The following is a 22204-nucleotide window of genomic DNA, read 5'->3' as shown; positions in this document are numbered from 1 at the left end:
CTAAATCTTTAAAGATGACAATGCATGTGTCAATAATTATCCAAACAATTTGGCAAATTTCTAACCTGCAAAAGATATCAGTGGCACTTTCATAAGCAGCATGTTTTTCTGTGGATGTTGAAATAAGTTTTGAGTAGATGGGCATGTTAATATTTGGCGCATGGATGTTGAAACAATTTGAGGGGCATGTAAATGTTGCAGTATGGATGTTGATAAAATCTGTGAGCAGACTGGCTTGTGAATGGTGCTACACAGATGTTGAAATAATTTGGGAGGAGACTGGCTTGTAAATGTTGCTGTATGGATGCAGATATAATCTGTGAGTAGAGGGGCTTGTGAATGTTGATGTATGGATGCTGAAATAATTTGGGAGTAGACTGGCTTGTAAATGTTGCTGTATGGATGCAGACATAATCTGTGAGTAGAGGGGCTTGTGAATGTTGATGAACAGATGCTGAACTAATTTGTGAGTAGACAGGCTTGTGAATGTTGCTGTAAAGAAATACTGTGAATATGATATTTTGTCAACAATTTTATTAAAACATTCCTCCTCACTGTTGGTTGTAATTAGAGATTAAACTAGTAACCAAAGAGGTTGTAATTAGCGATTAAACTAGTAACCAAAGAGGTTGTAATTAGCGATTAAACTAGTAACCAAAGAGGTTCAAAGTGAGTAATTTACAAGAACCTTCCCCATTAAGAACTTGATATAAATAAGACCATGTCGAACTACAAATAGTATACACCAGGTTTGGTCAAAAGACATGCTGTTTGGTTTCAGTCAACATCCAAAAAGAATTATTTCTATTCACATTATATGGCTTGCCCATGGATTCATGCTATATCACTTGCCTGTGGATTCACACTATATCACTTGCCTGTGGATTCACACTTTATCACTCATCTGTGGATTCACGCTATATCACTTGCCTGTGAATTCACACTATACGACTTGCCTGTGCATTCAGACTATATTACTTGCCTCTACATTTTCAAACTATATCACTTGCCTGTGGATTCACACTATATCACTTCCTTGTGGATTCACACTATATTGCTTGCTCATAGATTCAAACTATATCACACTGCCTGTGGATTCACACTATATCACATTGCCTGTGGATTCAATCTATATCACATTGCCTGTGAACTATGACAGCTATGTGATAAGTAGAACTTATCAAACTCATTCCAGAGCCCGAGATAATATTGCCAATATACTAAGTTTGAACCAAGTAAAATGCGATTTCAGTGTTTGCAATGCAGCAGCAAGGATCAGGTCTGCAAGTCCTTACAGTTCAAAAATCTTACATCTCCATACCTCAAAGATGCTACATGTAATCTGGAAATAGTGCAATGTTTGATAATGATTCATTCATGGAAACTAAACATACAGCAAATTCCAAAAACAATGAACCACTGACTTCACCCAAAAATTAACCAACTGGTCCATGTGACCTTAACCTTTGACCCTTCCTTATAAATGAACACCTCTAGCTTTCATAAACTAGGAGGCCTTTGAAGTGAACCCCATCTGACATAAAATTGCATGTTGCCCCCCTTCAAGCCCCACCCATTCTGTCATATGGGTACTTCTGTTGTTTTTTTTAAATAAAAAAATAATTTTGAGAATATTTGTGATAAAGATATTGTTGAAATTGTCTGATGAGAATTTCATTGGAAAGAGATGTATGGTAATTTGTTGTGCTACCAAACTGAAGACAATTTATATTCACATTATCACAAAAGGAGCAAATGTATATTACAGGTAATTTATTTACATATATTACTGGTTATTTATTTATATATATATACAGGGTCAACATCTAGGACAAGTGTATATATATGTATATATATATATATATATATATATATATATATATATATATATATATATATATATATATATATATATATATACTGGGTGCCCAGTTAGGAGACTAGGAGAAGTATATAAAAGAAACCAATGGATTTGCTTTCTAAATCTTTCAATTAACATAAGCTGAACTATAGACACCAAATCTACAATGAGAATTTACATCTGTATGTATATGTATATATGGAGATTAACAGATGGATATAGACTGATTTTAAATGTTTTTCTCTAGTCAACAGGCATAAAAGGATTCCTTGAACCCAATTCTCACCTGGAAATCAGACAATGTTTTATGACTTTCAAAATGATTAAGCAACAAAAGTGTCATGAATGGAACATATATGCATGATCCATGTTTAATAGTCCTCAGTTTAGGAGTTACTAATGCAAAGATATCTGCAGGCTTCTTTCAAACCCTAACGGCAAGCCATCCCCAAACTTTGGCCAAGAAACGTGTTCTAGAACAAAGTTGTTGTGCCAATCATGTCACAATCACCAAGTTCCTTGACCTTTTGATCCCAAAATAAACAGGTCTATCTATTGTCTTAAGTGCAAGTCCTTCACAAACTTTGATCATGGCATGTGATTCTGAACTAAAGTTATTATACACATTTTTCCTTTTTAGTTGCAGTCAACTTGACCTTTGCCCTTTTGACCCCAAATTCAATCAGTCTCTTTCTTACCCAATGTGGGAAATATCCACAAACTTTGCTGAGGGTACATGGATAAGGAGTCACAATTTGTGCAGAAACCATTTTTCATTTTTCATACAGTGACCATGACTTTTGACTCACTGACCCCCCCCCCACAAGCAATAGGCTTCCAACCTGTTCCAAATGCAAGCCATCCACAAAGTTTAGCCCATGTCTGTTATGTTGAATTAAATTTACTGTACATACATTATCTTTCTTCATGTCAGTGATTTTGACCTTTTAATGCCCAAATCAATAGGCTTCTTTATTACCCACAAGAGCAAGCCATCAAAAATGTTTGGTACAGTAGATGGTGTAAAACTTAAAGTTATTGTGCAGAACAAAAAAGGTAGATGGATGAATGGACAGATATCATAAGGTCTGCAGGGTAAACTATTCCTATTGTGCCAGAACATTTTCTTTTTTCATTGAACTTCAAAATCAACAGACTTTTCTTTGGTGTAAGCATTGTAAAAAGACAGTAATGGTAGATGGTGCAAAACTCAGTTATTGTTTGGAACAGTAAAGAATATGGATGGCCAGACAATGTCATAACAAAATATACGCAAAAAAATATATAACCCATGTTAACAATGACAGCAACCAAACCAATGTTACCATGAAAGTAATACACATGTCTTGATTACAGTGGAATCACATAGCTATTTTAGGACACCATAACTTGTCTATTTGAACAATGGTGACAATTTTAACTCCTTCCTCCAAAATTGGAAGCACTGAAGATACCCAAACTCTCCTGATTCTCGATTCCAAGACGCAAACAAAAACATACAGATCCATAGATACAATAATATTTTCTGTTGACATTGCTGTCACAGCTTTTGCTACCAATGATGAAGAAATAATTATCTAAGCTGTACTTCACTGACAAGTAAAAAATACCAAAATAAAATTAAAAGAATTTCTTTTCATTTAACTTTCTAAAGTTGCAATATGAAAACTAATAACTGTTAAATACAAAATAAATTCCATCTAGAAAACTAATTTTTAAATCCCAGTATAAATTCACCAAATTCTATTCAGTTTTGAAATCTTGTTTTACTAAAAGAAAAGCATGGTTCATTCATTGTTTTATTCAAAATTTGACATAAAGCATCCCATATCTGCATTGTTAGTCTGTGACTGAACTGCATTAGAAAAACTAACAACGACAAATCAGTGTAAAATTAAAAAAGCTTGTTTGTTTTACATCCAGCAAACAGAAGGCCCGAGCATCAGATATACAAATATGCAGTACCCCATGCATACTGTAAACAGAAGGCCTGAGCATCAGATATACAAATACAGTATCCCATGCATACAGTAAACAGAAGGCCTGAGCATCAGATATACTACAGTATCCCATGCATACTGTAAACAAAAGGCCTGAGCATTAGATATACAAAATACTGTATCCCATGCATACTGTAAACAGAAGGCCTGAGCATTAGATATACAAATACAGTATCCCATGCATACAGTACACAGAAGGCATGAGAATCAGATATACAGTATCCCATGCATATTGTAAACAGAAGGCCTGAACATTAGATATACAAAATACTGTATCCCATGCATACTGTAAACAGAAGGCCTGAGCATTAGATATACAAATATGCAGTACCCAATGCATACTGTAAACAGAAGGCCTGAACATCAGATATACAAATACAGTATCCCATGCATACTGTAAACAGAAGGCCTGAGCATCAGATATACAAATATGCAGGACCCCATGCATACAGTAAACAGAAGGCCTGTACATCAAAATACAGTATCCCATGCATGCAGTAAACAGAAGGCCTGAACATCAGATATACATAAACAGTATCCCATTCATACTGTAACTGCAAACAATGTGAACACTGAATACATATGCTCCATCTCAGCATCAAGAAAATAGGGATTTTTTTTCTATATTAGGAAAATATGGGACAAAATATATGGTAACATATAAGCATTTTACAGAACTATAATTACACAATCACCAGCTTCACCATCATAAATTATCTAAAAACTCTCTTTCTCTCTCTCCACCTTTCTTACACACACACCTGCACATACAACATTCCTCTAAATTTACCTCTATCATCACAAGTAATCAATAAGTAACACACTACTTAATGTTATTTTTAAAAACACTAACAGTATCCTAAGGAGTTAGTCATACAACCAAGACAACTAGTCCATCCTACAATTAACACTTCATACCCTGAATCATTTTGCTTTCTCATTTAATCTGATGATTTTGTATGTATTAACAAGTTCTACTGCCAGAATCTTAAAAAGTTTTAACAAAAAGTATTTTATAAATCTCCCAGTTGCTGAAACATTTATCCCCTGGATTCAGGATATTAATGATGAGAATAAAGCAATGTGCAAGAAGCAAAAGCATAAGTGAGAGAGAGTGCAGTAAGCAAGGCAATTTACATACCCCTATCATGATTTCCTATACAAAAGCATAAGTGAGAGAGAGAGAGTGCAGTAAGCAAGGCAATTTACATACCCCTATCATGATTTCTTATGCAAAGGCATACATTTTTCTCTTATTGGATGCTATCAACTTCTTACTGAGTGCTGTTAAGTACATGAGGTCATCTTCAGAAGAAACTCAACCTAGTCTAGTGCTACTAAAAAAAAAATCTGTCTTATTTGCTTGTCGAATCTAATGATGTCTGACATAACATACTTAGGTTTGTAAACTAAAAAATATTGGTTTTGTTTTTTGTTTTACAGGACAGCCCATACAAGTAGGTTATTTAGTGCCATGGCAACTGAAGTAAAGTGCCTTTGAACTTTAAATACAAAAGAAACCTCTAAAAGTTTGATCTGTATGATTGTTTACCTTATTGTACATTCCTTTCCTTTAACAACATTCTCATATTTGGGTGGCTATAACAAATTTTGAACAACAGACAAGCGCAGCAATAGTGCAGTGCAGGCTAAGTAGGAAAAGATCGCAATTAACTCAATAATTTCATTTGGAATAATACATAATCAACCAAAACATCAAATCAGTGTACTGAGATTTTCATAGAAAACTGAAGTTTATTAACCTCCTCTATATACATGTACTCACAATTTTCAATATGTCCAGAAAGAAAACAAGTCAAATGCTGTGCTGATTTACTCCAAAAATGACATCATACAACTGAAAAAACTCCATTCATTAGGCAAGGTCAAATAAGACTGTTTAGGTTAATTTCTTTAATGATGGAAAGCATGTTTGTTTATTAATTGTACACTAGACCATGTAATGAAGGAACCAATGATCAACCTAATGGAATCTGCTTGAAAAAAAAAAAAAGTCTCCAGATCACTATGTTCTAATGTCTAACATGGAGTCAAACTTATAAGTATATTTCTACTAGAGTTGAAGAACACTAATCAAGATGTGAGAGACCATATTCTACAGAATAATGACTGAAAAACTAAAATAACGTGAAGCTAACAAGAAAAACTGTCAAATCACAAAGCCCTGCTTTTTGTAATATGAATCGGTAGCTTTTTGTAATATGAATCGGTAGCTTTAAAGTAATATTCAATCAATAACAAACAACATAGACCCTGATCTGCGGGCACATTAGAAAGTAGGTCACAGCAACCAGTTTTGCTGCTTGACTTATCTTCATGAGGAGGTTAAAAAAAACCAGCTTCTGTAATACACCCAAAAGTTTCAAGATCCAAATACAATTCAGATCTCATCTAAGACTAAGATAAGCTTGATTAGAAGATATAAATTTAACAATGCATTAGCAGTCACGTGTTTCTGAGAGTGACCGTGAAGATGAATTATCTACAATATTAACATGATACAAATTTGTACTGATGTGCTTTAGTTTAAGGTTGCCTTCTAAAAGAACCTCTTGTACAAGTGTTTAGTAACATCAACCAAAGCCAAATCCAACACAGGGCATCAAGATCTGCTTTTTTAATTAACCACAACAATTACAACACCTTTGCTAACAATTTTAATCATGGGTAAACAAACACAAATTTAAGTGCATAAAATCACCTTCAGTGCCAATTGTCAAGCTAAATTAGTGAGGGCTGTTCAAGTAAAGCATACTTGGGACCCAGGGATGGCACTTTCAAAGTGGAGTAGTCAAAAACAGTCTAGATTTTGGTATCTTTTTCATATGACTTGTTTGAGTAATAAAAGTATCCGGTCATTGATTTTAAAATATATGACTTTCCTGTGTGCTGTGCATGTTTAAATGGAACAGCCCTGAATACAAGTTAACTTAATTATAATATATACTTGCTTATATTAAGTCCAGTCCAACTGAGAACTGCACAGACCCAGTTCTGCCATCGCATAATGGGCCAGCAGATCTGGGTCTGTACAGTTTGTCAGGAGTAATCAGTAGAACAAACAACATCAACCCTGATCCGCTGGCACATTATGCTAAGGCAGATCAGGATCTTTGTTGTTTGCAGTTTGCCTTGACTTATGAATAAGTATATAAGTTATATCTATCAAGATAATACAAATGGACATGCTTAAAAGTTTTGCATCATAAAATGGTGGGCTTATCAAATAACAATGGTATCATATGAAATTTTTTCCCAAATTCTGATAAAATTGTGTTTTAGGCTAATAATCAAGCAATGACTTTTTATGTAAATACAGTAAAGTAAATCTATAACAAAGATTTAACCATACATGCAGATGCACACAAAGTACAGTTTTTTTCATCTTGGTTAAATGAAATTACAGCACTAACACAGCCATATATTTTCTTCTATAAAAAAAGTTTTCAACATTTACACGCTGCTCTCATGCATATTCCATGATAGTATACTTGATTTTGAATCATCATAATTGACATCAGGGAAGAACTTTGTAAGAATTCATTCAGGATTATCACTGGCATCGTAGGTGTATCCTGAAATATGATGCATATTCTCCAACACTCATCTGTCATTTTCAGACAGATTACAAATGAATTAGTTCTTATTTATGATAATGTCCATTCAAGAAGTCCTTCTTCGATGAACCTTTAGAGAAAACTCTGAAAGGTTTTTGTTTTAAGAGATAAAGTTTGATAAATCTTATCTTCCAACCCAGTCATCACCAATGAACACTTCCTGTTTATAAAGTTATAGATGAGCAAAGGCAATCTTAAAACACAGTTTTGAATGGACCAATAGAAAGAGATGTTTCCATGAACAAGAGTCTGATTAGTTGACAAAATGACCAATCAGAGAATAGCACATTTCCAAAAGGACTTCTTTGGTTGCTGCTTCTCATTCTTTAGCTGATGTGGACTTCCACCTTTTGGTTGGCCACCTTGGGTTTCCTACATTAGAAAAAAAAACAACAGAAAATTAAAATATTTATTACAAGAATTTAGTTTATCACATGGCTACAAAGTTATTTACATTAATATACCCAAAGATAATGTGCTAATTAAAATTAATAAACTCAAATCACATGGCTACCATGTTATTAACATTAATATGCCCGCATCACATGGCTACTGTACTATTTACATTAATAAATCCAAATCATATGGCTACTGTACTATTTACATTAATATATCCATATTGCAATGCTACTTTGAATTTACATTAATTTACCCATATCACATGGCTACTGTATTATTTACATTAATATACCCATATCACATGGCTACTGTATTATTTACATTAATATACCCATATCACATGGCTACTGTATTATTTATATTAATATACCCATATCACATGGCTACTGTATTATTTACATTAATATACCCATATCACATGGCTACTGTATTATTTACATTAATATACCCATATCACATTCCCTTTTTGAATTTACATTAATATACCCAGTGTTGCATTTATCTCGGATCCCATGGGCTGAGGACAGTGTCCCCCCACCCTCCCAATTTCGAGGACAACATATTTGACAGAAAAAGGAAAACAGTAGTTTATAATGCAACAATATTGCCAAAATTTGAGATAATTTTACTTGATTCACAACTTCTCCATGTTAATTCCTGTTGTCTGCACTTACCACTGTACTGTCTTATTTCCTTTGGACACATACTACTGCAGTAAAACTTGTTTCATGTGCTCAAATAACTTATCAAAACATTAACATATTTGATTATCGGGAAAACCTGAAATAAGTTGCAGCATGGTATTTTCCATTCCAGACCATGCTTTCATTCAGCTTTACCTACCAGAATTTATTATAATAAATACCGTGTTTTCTAAATTACTTTTCTTTTCAAATTAATAAATTATGAAATAAATGCAGAATTGTGCATTTGCATAAATTTTAGTCTTTTTGTCATTATTTCAATCTCAAAATAAATTAAATCTGTATCACCAAAGGGATGGTGTTAACCTTGAAAATATGTTACACTAATGATCCTTAAATACTTTACATTGCAACTTGGCTGACTAATATAAACCCTACAGGTTTTCATTTCCATATACATTGCAACTTGGCTGACTAACATAAACCCTACAGGTTTTCATTTCCATATACATTGCAACTTGGCTGACTAACATAAACCCTACAGGTTTTCATTTCCATATACATTGCAACTTGGCTGACTAACATAAACCCTACAGGTTTTCATTTCCATATACATTGCAACTTGGCTGACTAACATAAACCCTACAGGTTTTCATTTCCATATACATTGCAACTTGGCTGACTAACATAAACCCTACAGGTTTTCATTTCCATATACATTGCAACTTGGCTGACTAACATAAACCCTACAGGTTTTCATTTCCATATACATTGCAACTTGGCTGACTAACATAAACCCTAAAGGTTTTCATTTCCATATACATTGCAACTTGGCTGACTAACATAAACCCTACAGGTTTTCATTTCCATATACATTGCAACTTGGCTGACTAACATAAACCCTACAGGTTTTCATTTCCATATACATTGCAACTTGGCTGACTAACATAAACCCTAAAGGTTTTCATTTCCATATACATTGCAACTTGGCTGACTAACATAAACCCTACAGGTTTTCATTTCCATATACATTGCAACTTGGCTGACTAACATAAACCCTACAGGTTTTCATTTCCATATACATTGCAACTTGGCTGACTAACATAAACCCTACAGGTTTTCATTTCCATATACATTGTAACTTGGCTGACTAACATAAACCCTAAAGGTTTTCATTTCCATATACATTGCAACTTGGCTGACTAACATAAACCCTAAAGGTTTTCATTTCCATATACATTGTAACTTGGCTGACTAACATAAACCCTAAGGGTTTTCATTTCCATATACATTGTAACTTGGCTGACTAACATAAACCCTAAAGGTTTTCATTTCCATATACATTGCAACTTGGCTGACTAACATAAACCCTACAGGTTTTCATTTCCATATACATTGTAACTTGGCTGACTAACATAAACTCTGAAGGTTTTCATTTCCACATACATTATTTTAAAGCAAATAGTAATTGCAAGCCTGAAGTTTTTATCACCTGGCACGACTCTGGTCATTGCTAGAACCAACAATGACATGGATGGACATCCACTAATGAGAAGATCCAGGCATATTTTTCTAACTTTATTTCTGACAAAATATAGGGTAAAGATTTGGGGTGCATAGGACAATATTGGCAGGAAACCTGTGATCCTGTGCAACACTCTATCCATATCACATGTCTAACATATTATTTACATTAATAAAGCCATATCACATGGAAAATATGTTATTTATATTAATATACCCATATCGCATGGCTACCATGTTATTTATATTAATATATTCATATCACATGGCTACCATATTATTTACATTAATATACCCATAACACATGGATACCATGTTATTTACATTAATAAAGCCATATCACATGGTTACCATGTTATTTACATTAATATCCCCATATCACATGGTTACCATGTTATTTACATTAATATATCCATATCTCATGGCTAGCGCATTAATTACATTAATATACCCATATCACATGGTTACCATGTTATTTACATAAATATATCCATATCACAAAATTACCATGTTTTTTGCATTAATATATCCATACTGCATGGCTACCATGTTATTTACATTAATATCCCCATATCACATGGTTACCATGTTATTTACATTAATATCCCCATGTCACATGGTTACCATGTTATTTACATTAATATCCCCATATCACATGGTTACCATGTTATTTACATTAATATCCCCATATCACATGGTTACCATGTTATTTACATTAATATCCCCATATCACATGGTTACCATGTTATTTACATTAATATCCCCATATCACATGGCTACCGTGTTGTTTACATAAATATATCCATATCACATGGTTACCGTGTTATTTACATTAACATATCCATATCACATGGTTACCATGTTATTTACATTAATATATCCATATCACATGGCTACCATATTATTTACATTAATACATCCATATCACATGGCTATTGTGCTATTTACAATAATATACCCATATCACATGGCACATTCATATACCCATATCACATGGCTACCACATTATTTACATTCATATACCCATATCACATGGCACATTCATATTCCCATATCTCATGATCACCATGTAATTTATATTAATACATTCATATCACATAGCTACCATTTAATTTGCATTAATATACCCATATCACATGGCTATGCAAGTAATTACATTTATGTTATACATAAGTTCTGTAATTTTACAAATTTACATTAATAAACCAATATCAAGGCTACCATGTTATTTACATTAAACCCATATCACATGGCTACTGTGTTATTTACATTAATATACCCATATCATATGGCTACTGTGTTATTTACATTAATATACCCATATCACATGGCTACTGTATTATTTATATTAATAAACCCATATCACATGGATACTGTGTTGATTACATTAAAAAACCTGTATCATAATCTTCATATATGTAGCAAGTGTATTCACACCTGACATAAAACAAATGACAGCATGCAAAGGAAAGGGGTAAAAACCAAGACATCCAAATGTATTTAAAAGTCATTTCGTGACATGGCTGTGGTTTGTTCAAATAAAATCAGTATTTTTCATCAACAGATAAACAGAATCTTAAATTTGTGCTCGTTTCAACAAAATTTATTGAACAAGTCACAATATGTCAATTTTCAGTTCACGGACAAGCATATGATTGAATTATTCTACTCATTTTCTAAATTTCAATTGTAATGAGCAATCATGCATGATATTCTATTTATCAAAACAAGCATCTTTATTAGCGTCATGATGCCATGTCATATATAATGCTATGACACAATATGGTATAACACTTTCTGCTGCCAATCAGCATCATGTGACGCAACAACCTTCCTGTTATTTTGAAAAGCTGAATCCCAAAACATTTTTTTGAAACTCTGAATGATACAATATGCAACAATATACAAGTAACATGTGGCATAAAAGATTTAAAATCTTTCATGATCATAAATTTGCATTAAATGTATTGAACGAAGACTTGTGAAAGTTCCTCTATTTATAAGATATAAAACAACATTGTTCAAATAAATTTGGTAATGTACACAAGTTCTTACATTTGTGTTGTTTGCAAGTCTGACAATTTACTCACGTTCTTAAATTTGTGTTTTATGCAAGACTGACAATTTACTCAAGTTCTTACATTTGTGTTGTTTGCAAGTCTGACAATTTACTCAAGTTCTTACATTTGTGTTGTTTGCAAGACTGACAATTTACTCAAGTTCTTAAATTTGTGCTTTACATAGGTTCTTACGTTTGTGTTGTAAGCTAGCTCTGCAATCTACACAAGTATTCACATTTGTGTTGCATGCAAGTTCTGTAATTTACACAATTTCATACTATTATATAGCAAAGTGTTTCCTTCAAAATGAATTCTCAAACATCAAGAATTCCCATGTCTTAAGTATCCCCTACCTGAATTATATCCCCTACCTGAATTATATCCCCTACCTGAATTATGTCCCCTACCTGAATTATGTAAGTGGCATATATGAAAGAAGACCAAATCCTTATTAATAATAATGGCAGAACAGAGGTAGGGTAAAAGGAAGATCAATAAATATGCCACACTGAACTATAGACTTTAATATATATATATATATATATATATATATATATATATATATACACACACACATAAACACACAGAGCTGGTATAACAGGAACATGAATACCTCTGCCAAACTGAACCAGAGACTTATATATATATATATATATATATAACACACACACACACATGCACACACATATGAAATCAATAAAAACCCTTTACAGTCCCTAATCAAAACATACAGAAGAAGGATGCAGGACAAGTTCCAAATCACTTGCCCTGCAAGGGAGGTAAACAAACGAACTGTTCATTACTATACACACCATTTTCCTGTCCATTTTCCCCTTTATATCTCTAGCTAGTGTGAAGAAGGCCTCGTCCACGTTTATACTAGCTTTAGCACTGGTCTCCATAAACTTGATACCATGTTCTATTGCCAACTAAAAACATAAAAAAAAAATTACCATATTATGCAGTGATAAAAACTATTTCACACACCAATTACTGTAAAACACATCTGTACGCAGCATTGTTATCAGAAATCCCAAATATACACCCGACTAATTTTTCAGGACATCTTTCTTAAACTTAGATGACCAAATACTAATCCTGCTGTACCAAGTGTTCTAACGTGCAACTTATCTCTGCCATTAAAGAAAGTTAATTGTGCCTTTTAACTGGTTTACAATGATATCCCGAGTGTCATTTCCTGCCAATAAGGAACTTCATTTAGTATCTTGTTGAATTATTAGATTTACAAAGTATATTATCTCCATTATATTCAATCTGTGTTAATCAGTAAGGTTTTATTCTACATAGACCTTACTCAATGGAAAAATGTGGCAACTGGTAATTGCTCAAGAATAAAAATTTATTAGCAGTGTTATTTTAATGATACCTATTAATTTAGTTTTGATCTCCATTTTTTAAGATAGCAATGATATATATTTCTTATAAGTCCTAACATATATTCAAACAGACTGAAAATTAAAAATTTAATAAATTTATTCTTTTCAATCAGTGCAAGCATTGGACTTCCAGACTTCCATATTTGCAATCAAGGAAGTCCAGGACTTTCAAAACTGAAAAGACTGGAACCCCTCAAAAAGGCATTTCTCAGGATCCAAGATATTTTATTATAATATATTCAGAAGTGTATAATCCAAGGAATCCCTGAATATCAAAGTATTATGTAAATTTAAAATATATTGTGCATTTGACCTTTGTCCATAACTGAGGGTAGGGATTTCACCTACCTGACTATTGTCATGTTTTTAAAGATATTTACTCAAATTTGAGTTCAAGCCCTAACCTTGTTTATGAGCTTAGAATATTCTGGAAGAGAAGTTGTTCATAATTTGATGGAATTTTCCATTAGAAATGACTCAAATAATAGGAATTCCAGGACATTCTGTTGCAGCATCTTTCACGAAATATTCCCCCAGGTCTTGTACATGTTTTGTTGATTTTTTAAAATTTCTTTGATACAACTGTAATTATCAAAATTTTACAAACATTTTTCTTTTTTTTAAATTATTGATGAAGAAACAAATGCTGCAACAATGTCATTTTATGAAACGTCTCTACCAGAGATCAAAGTGATATGACACACCTTGATAATTGTACAAACATTTTTCTTTTCATATTGTTGATTAAGAAACAAATGCTGCAACAAAGTGGCATGACACACCTTGATAAGAAGTGAAGCCATATCAATGACATGATAATGTAATGATCAGGTCTTTCTGAGCTGTGCAGTAAACACCATTTATAGAAAAGTAAACTATAATAAACTAAAGTTTCAATTTAATACTGAACCTTATGCAGAAGATTAAATGACTGTCAAAATTATTAACATCAAATCTTGGTACACGTCATACCTACATAATGGATCCTGGTACACGTCATACCTACATAATGGATCCTGGGCATGTCATACCTACATGTCGGATCCAAGTGCATGTTATACCCACATATCAGATGCATAAACACATTCAATTAATCCAACTGAAATCAACATAACCTTCAAGACCTCTGACCCCTAACTGACCTGTTCCCCTCTCTCTTTGGAGACCTGCCGCCTGTCATTCATGTCACACTTGTTACCTAGGATCATCTTCTCTACATCACGAGATGCATGCTGAAAACAAAAAACAATTATGATTTTATCATAATTAGGGGAGAAATGTCATACACTTTAACAGAAATAATATTTATCTAAGTACCAATACTAAAATTCCATCAATGAGCATATTAATAAAGCAGCAAGACCATCCACTTAAAACATGTAATGTTTCCAATATAAAACCAATCTTGCAAGGTACCAGTAAATGTAATAACTTTGAAACAGGGCCTTAGCATTTCTGAAGGTTTGTTTGGGTCACTATATTTTCTTTTCTTATAAAAAAACTTCTTATTTTGTAGACAAATCACACAAAATGTATTTGGTAATTAATCATGGAAGAATAATGACAGTATCATGGAGAAATGATCATTTTGGTAAAATCCTGGAAGAACAATAATCTTTTGGTACTTTAATTGAAGAATGACAATTATTCAGTAATTTTACTCGGAAGAATGATAGTTTGGTTATTTACCACGGAAGAATGATCATCATTTTGGCAATTTTATCATTGAAGAATGCTGCTCATTTGGCAACTTATCATGGAAAAATGACAATCGTTTGCTAATGTATCATGGAAGAATGATGCTTATTTGGTAATTAATCACAATGAATGATCATTTGTTAATTAATCATGATGAATGATGATCATTTGGTAATTTACCAAAGAAGGATGATGATCTGAATGATAGTTCAGCAGTTTATCATGGAAAAATGATGATCATGTATGGTTTGCCAAATTCGTTTTATGCAGGAACTATCATGCCCTGATCTTCAGTACAAAATCTTTCCTCACATTTTGGCAAATGCTGGAACTGTGTAAACCCCACGTGATACCCATATCAATAGTACCTGAACTGTGTAAACCCCACGTGATACCCATATCAATAGTACCTGAACTGTGTAAACCCCACGTGATACCCATATCAATAGTACATGAACTGTGTAAACCCCACGTGATACCCATATCAATAGTACATGAACTGTGTAAACCCCACGTGATACCCATATCAATAGTACATGAACTGTGTAAACCCCACGTGATACCCATATCAACAGTACCTGAACTGTGTAAACCCCACGTGATACCCATATCAATAGTACATGAACTGTGTAAACCCCACGTGATACCCATATCAATAGTACATGAACTGTGTAAACCCCACGTGATACCCATATCAATAGTACATGAACTGTGTAAACCCCACGTGATACCCATATCAATAGTACCTGAACTGTGTAAACCCCACGTGATACCCATATCAATAGTACCTGAACTGTGTAAACCCCACGTGATACCCATATCAATAGTACCTGAACTGTGTAAACCCCACGTGATACCCATATCAATAGTACCTGAACTATGTAAACCCCACGTGATACCCATATCAATAGTACCTGAACTGTGTAAACCCCACGTGATACCCATATCAATAGTACCTGAACTGTGCAAACCCAGCACGATCTTTGTATCAATGGTACCTAAATTTTGCACACCCTGAATGATCACTGTATCAGTGGTACTTGCAGTGTGCTGCAAAATCAGCAATATCTATATCATATGAAAGTCCATATGATAAAAGGTAACAGCATTTTTCTTTCACAAATTAAATCAAGATCAGTGGAAAACAAGACATTTATCTTACCTCTTCAATATTTCTGATCCAGTTCCTGATATTTTCAAAGGACTTTTCATTTGTGATGTCATACACTAACATTATGCCCTGCAAGAGTAGGAAATGGCATGTTAACCTTCATACAAAAATTGTGCATTCTACTATTCCAAACATTTTGTAATAAATATTCCCAGCAAAATAATTCATATGCATTTACATTATCAAAGCAATGAGATTTAGATCACAATGGACTGTCAATAAACACTTTCAAAACATAACCTGTTATCATAACATTTAGCATTAAAAACCTATCATATTCAAAATACATTAAAAACAACCATGCTCAGTGATTGTCTTCAGTGACCATCTTCAGTTGTAAAAGCAGGAAGAAGTAAACATACTTCAGGATGACTTGATAACTTATCACCATTTTATGAATTCTGTAAATTACTATTATTATAATCCAGTCCCATTGAAAGGCAGGCTTGGTCATAGATTCCATTTGAAAAAGTTCTTGTGAAAATGTGTAATAAGGTACTTAATTATAAGGTTGTTCTTCTTGTGGATTTAATGCCATTTCTCAGCACAATATAGGCTATACATGGCAGCCAGTATAACTGGTGAAAGAAGAACCTAGGAATAACCACCAACCCCCAATAAGCTTTTGCAAGCTTTCTCATATACTCACACTGGCCAAACCAGAGACTCTAACCCACGTGGACAGAGATGAGATGGCAATGATCAGTTAAGGTGAATGCTTTAAATAACTCAGCCAATTGGGGACTCCATGTGATTATAAGGCACTCTCACTTTAAAGTGATTATACTTACGGCTCCAATGGTATCATCATAATGAAAGAGTCAACTATTATTATTATTATTGTTATTTGTTGTAATTGCAATAAATGCTGTTGTTGCAATTTAAAAACTTTCTTTACTCTTTTTAAGATAAAAAATAAAACACAGATATTGAGGTTTATGTGAATTTTGTGTTTAAAAAAAATATATTATGAGACTTTATTCTAACTTCTTCCACTCATGTAACTGAAAACATGGCCTTGATCCATATTTAGTTGTACAGGAAGTGCCATTTGGCTTGACCTTGGATTTTGCACTTGTGCCATTTAATCAATGTTATCTTATAGCAGGAGTAGCAGTCAGTGTCTGTCAACTTGATTCATGACAAATGGACTGTATGCATTTATGTGTACTGTGGCTGAAAATGTTCTCATATAAAATGGATCTGAATCATGATCAAATCACAAGTAGTGATAATTAGCTATCTGAATAAAAATTCTATGTTCACACAAGTTACAAGTATACCTCATACACTCTGGGTAGAAATATGAGAGAAACTGACTCTTTGTTTTAATTTAATTAGATAATTAGCTATGGTCAGCTAGCCATTGCTTTATTATCCATCAATAGTCAATAAATTAACACAATCTAAATGTAAGCCAAACCCTGTGCCTTCTTTAATTTAATGTCAATCATCAATAATCTGTCAATGTTCTCTGACAAGATTCCATAAATGTAAGGGTGACATATAAGCTGCTTTATCAATGAACTCTGACACACCAATTGACCTTTATGCCCAAGTCGCCAACTAGCACAGTGCCTTGCTTGCTATAAATAGTTTTCATAAGATGCCATTGGTAAACAGAACTGCATCCCTAAAATACGCACTGCTGTCAATTTTACTACCACCATCAGTTTTTGGATGATCCTCCCATAATAAATATAGACAAAATTAGAAAAATAGTATAATCATTCAGGGGATGTCAACGATATCAGTGTTCTAAGGGAGATTTTGAAGTTCGGCAGTTTACTCCATTCTGTTCCTTGATTTTGGAACTAACTGCACTTTTTAAATTTTGATTTGGTAGTTTGTAACGGTTTGGTGAGAAAGATCAAATAAGGGAGCACTTGGTTAATATGATTACGACTAGCAAATAATCCCAAAGAAATTGGACTAAATGCTTATAGTTAGATGTTTTTGCATACTTTAAATTGGGGTGATGAAGAACCAAGGCTTCTGGAAAAACAGGTCTGCAGAGAACAAGAGATTTACAGATCTTTAGACAGACCAGGTGCGGCATACCGTTCATGATGGCTTCTCAACCATTTGACAGAGCGTTGGGGCTGAGAAGAACTTTCGGGCTTTCCACAAGATATGTCCCAATGTTTCAAATCGTGTTTCACTATTTGAGTGAAAACTCATCATATTTCATTAATTTCAGTGAACTATCATTTACTGCTATTTGTGTGGAAATCATCAATGTTTACATGAATAATTTTTTCCCATGTTTGTTTGGAATCACTTTGAATCATTAATCATTGTATCTTTTTATTATTAAAGTTTTGTCTTGCATAGTAGTACACATTTCATTTAAATCGCAATACATCAGGTTCATGTGTATTTTGTTAAATATCCAATATTTGGATTTTGTTGGTGCATGAATCAAACAGTATTTTTCACTGAATCATTCATAAATAAACATTGTATTTTCATCACCATCAAAAGTGTTCATTATAATCCAACCCCAGCCCAGTTATCTTGTTACAACTTGAATATGAAACACATTTAGGACCAATTCCCTAATCCAATTAACATTAATGATTTGTGAAACGTGTCTACATGGAACATTATTACATGTATATATATTTTTTTCATGAATTTACAATTGTTAAAAGTGTGCATTATTTTCCCATACTCATTGTGGGAAGCCATGGCAGGTAAGTTGGTAGAGCATTGGATTAATAATCCATGGGTTGTGGGTTTAGTACCCAGCCTAGGTAAGCTGCCTGTGTGTCCTTGGCAAAAGGCCTTTACCTAGCTCCCATTTCCTCAGAATGATAGAACCAAGAATGTGTTCAAAGTGCATTAAAATAAACACCACTGCACTTGTCACTCTGCACAACAAGTGCAAAACACACTATCAAGTTTATGGTGCTATACACATGTGGATACTCAGTTGTTTTTGTCATTTTGTTACTACATGCTAAAGGTTGTACATCTCTCCACAATTAACAGACATTAAACTATCTTGAGGAATGTGTTTTCTTTTCATTACTTTATTAAAAACAAATACAAAAGAGGCATCTATCTCAAACAATGTAATTTCACTAAGAACCAACAAAAACTTAACTACATGAAATGAAGAAGCCCCCAATCCATCATCTTACTGAAACATTTCTACAGATCAATCAAACTATTTGATAGATCCACTTCATTACTGTAATCTGGTATTAAATTGTTAGGTCTTGCATGTGTTTGTTTCATTTGAACCCTTTTGAAAAAGAATTATAAAGCATTTTTAAATTTTTTCAATGCTCATACAGTGCATATGGATATCGTATCCACCAGCTGTTTCCACCCACTGCCTTAAATGTATATATTGACATACAGAAGGATACAGTCAATAAGAAAAAGAACAAGATATTCAAACACTGAAAATGAAATACTGAATAATAATCTAGTATATCAAATTTAAATAAAATACGTATTCAAATTAATTATTCATTTATGTGAACTGAAGTCGACCAATTTAAATCTGTATGAATGCATGTCTCATTTTATCCATGCATGTTTAACCCAAAAGGAACAATAAGACCATAAAATACTAGACCTATTGTTTGAAGCAAAATTACTAAAGAAACACTACGTATATACACTAATTACAGCAAAGTGCTGACGCTCACACTTTCTGATTTTCATACAAAACATCTGAATCAACACGGTGATAATTAAGTACAAACACGAATGTTTTTGTTAGGTAAATAATCCTGAAATTGTTGAATTAAATAAGTCCAGCTTTCACAAAGCCTCATATAAAAGCCACAATAATCCATTAGCACAGATCGGCTTGACTGATGAGGTTTCAAGGTCCACTGATAGAGACAATAATCTTCACCAGTGACAGCTTCCTTTTCCCAGATGGTTTCTTAAACCTGTTTAGTATACCAGCTGTGGAAGTGTGCTTTTAATTCTTCTTCATAGCCTTTATTTATTAAGTCTACTGGTATAAATTGGTTCATACACAAATCAGGCTCAAGCAATATAAGGAATAATTCCATCATCTTTCAGTTAAGTTAGTATCTTTGTCCTTTGATGGACTTGTATCAAATACTGACATTGCTGCCAAAGGCACTTAGCAAGGAGCGGCTGGTTGTGTGTCTGGTTCACATGTGAAATGATAACATAATTCAATCTAATGGGATTCTAAGTTGAATTTCACTGCTATTCATCTACTGTTTTAATGCCATGGTTATCAGAAGTGATTAGTGGTGCAAGTTTATGGACAGTGTTTTAAGTGAGATCATACATATGTACTTCAATAACCATATGGTTTAGTTATTGTTGGCTGTATCGACTCCCTTGGAGTGTATGTGATTGATCTTCACGGGTGTTTGATTTATGCTCAACCAGGTGTACGAAAACGTACAATGACGCTCTTTTATTTATTTCTGCCTTTCTTATCATTACTCTTCAGACTCTTCTATCAGATGGATGGATGGGTGGATGGATGGATGGATGGATGGCCAGCCAAGTGGGCATTACCCACAGGATTAACTGTTTATTGTAAGTTTCTCTGTTTTCTCTGAAGAATATTGTATTGTGTCCCCAACAACTCACCATAGCTCCCCTGTAGTATGCTGTGGTTATGGTTCGGAATCTTTCCTGTCCAGCTGTGTCCCTGAAATATATAAAATTTGTCAGCATGAAAACATAGTCAAAGGGTCTTTCTCCATATAGCACTGGGGGCCATATCTGATGGTAAATCAGCATGATTTGGACAAATCTGAATGTCCTTTACCTCCAGATGTATTCTCTAAATTTCTTTTTTTTGTGGCATGACATGACACTGGTTCAAGGAATTAACCATTTAAGTAATGATGGCAAATTAGCATCATCTGTGTGGACATCAAAGCCCTTTATGTCTGCAGACTTTCTACAAATCTTAGTGAAATTCTGTAGTCTCTTTTTGAGAACAAATTATTTAAATGTTTACTATTTTTATTAGCAGCAGCCTTATTTGATGACAGCTCAATATAATCTATGCAAACTGAAAGTCCTCTTTCCTGGATATCTTGTCAAATTTTGCCAAATTCTGTTAACTAACTTTTGAGAAGATGTCAAATAAGAGTTTTTCTATTTGTAGCAAAGAGTGGACATATTCTGATGGCACATCAGCATCATTTGCCAAGATTCAAAACCATTCTGTCATTTGTATAATCTGAAAAGCATTGTATGCCATGATACATTTTGTCAAAAATCATCAACTTCTAGTCAGTGGTTTTTGACAAAATGATGGTTTAGGTTTTTCAGCTTTTAGTAACAGTGGTCATATCTTAAAGTGGATTGGCATCATCTGTACGAATTTTAAAATCCTTCTTGATGGATGCTTTCTGCCAAATTTGGTTTAATTCTGTTGTCCAGACTTTGAGAAGACAATGACTTAAAGGCTTTTATTTTAGTAACAGCCATTTTTAAAAGTGGCATTGGCAGACATACTAAAAGTGGATCAGCAATTGATGCGTATCATAAAACTCATCAATTGACACATATAAAACACTCTCATCAATTGACGCATATCATACTTACAGAGTACAATTATTGTTTTTTAATTCATGTGCAAACTTTCAGAAGAATTTTAATGGATAATAATAATATTCACTTTCACCACGTCATGAAATAACAATAAATGGCAGAACATGAATGCAGCAACTGACGCACTCTTCTAAACACGACTTACCATATTTGTAGTTTTATTTTCTTTCCATCCAGATCTATCGTTCTAATCTTGAAATCAATACCTGCAAAAAGAAAGAAGTCATGCAAAATTATATGT

General features: G+C 33.4%; 1 protein-coding gene across 1 annotated transcript in view; it reads right to left on the bottom strand.

Annotated features, from left to right (window-relative positions):
* Positions 1–3646: 3646 nt before the first annotated feature.
* Positions 3647–22204, bottom strand: part of LOC149793064 (ras-related protein Rab-8A-like) — a 38523-nt gene continuing 19965 nt past the window's right edge. Inside the window, exons 2-7 of the mRNA XM_089966963.1 lie at positions 22109–22169; positions 20989–21049; positions 16384–16461; positions 14666–14755; positions 12939–13055; positions 3647–7871 (exon numbers count right to left, since the gene is read on the bottom strand). Of these exons, the coding sequence (XP_089823089.1) occupies positions 7773–7871; positions 12939–13055; positions 14666–14755; positions 16384–16461; positions 20989–21049; positions 22109–22169 (506 nt within the window). The 3' untranslated portion in view covers positions 3647–7772. The remainder of the gene's footprint in view (positions 7872–12938; positions 13056–14665; positions 14756–16383; positions 16462–20988; positions 21050–22108; positions 22170–22204) is intronic.

The sequence above is a fragment of the Sinohyriopsis cumingii genome, chromosome 8 (genome assembly GCF_028554795.1).
Source record: "Sinohyriopsis cumingii isolate HCF-2022 chromosome 8, ASM2855479v2, whole genome shotgun sequence".
Taxonomy (NCBI): domain Eukaryota; kingdom Metazoa; phylum Mollusca; class Bivalvia; order Unionida; family Unionidae; genus Sinohyriopsis; species Sinohyriopsis cumingii.
Note: the sequence above shows the minus strand (reverse complement) of the source record. Positions and strands in the feature narration are given on the sequence as shown.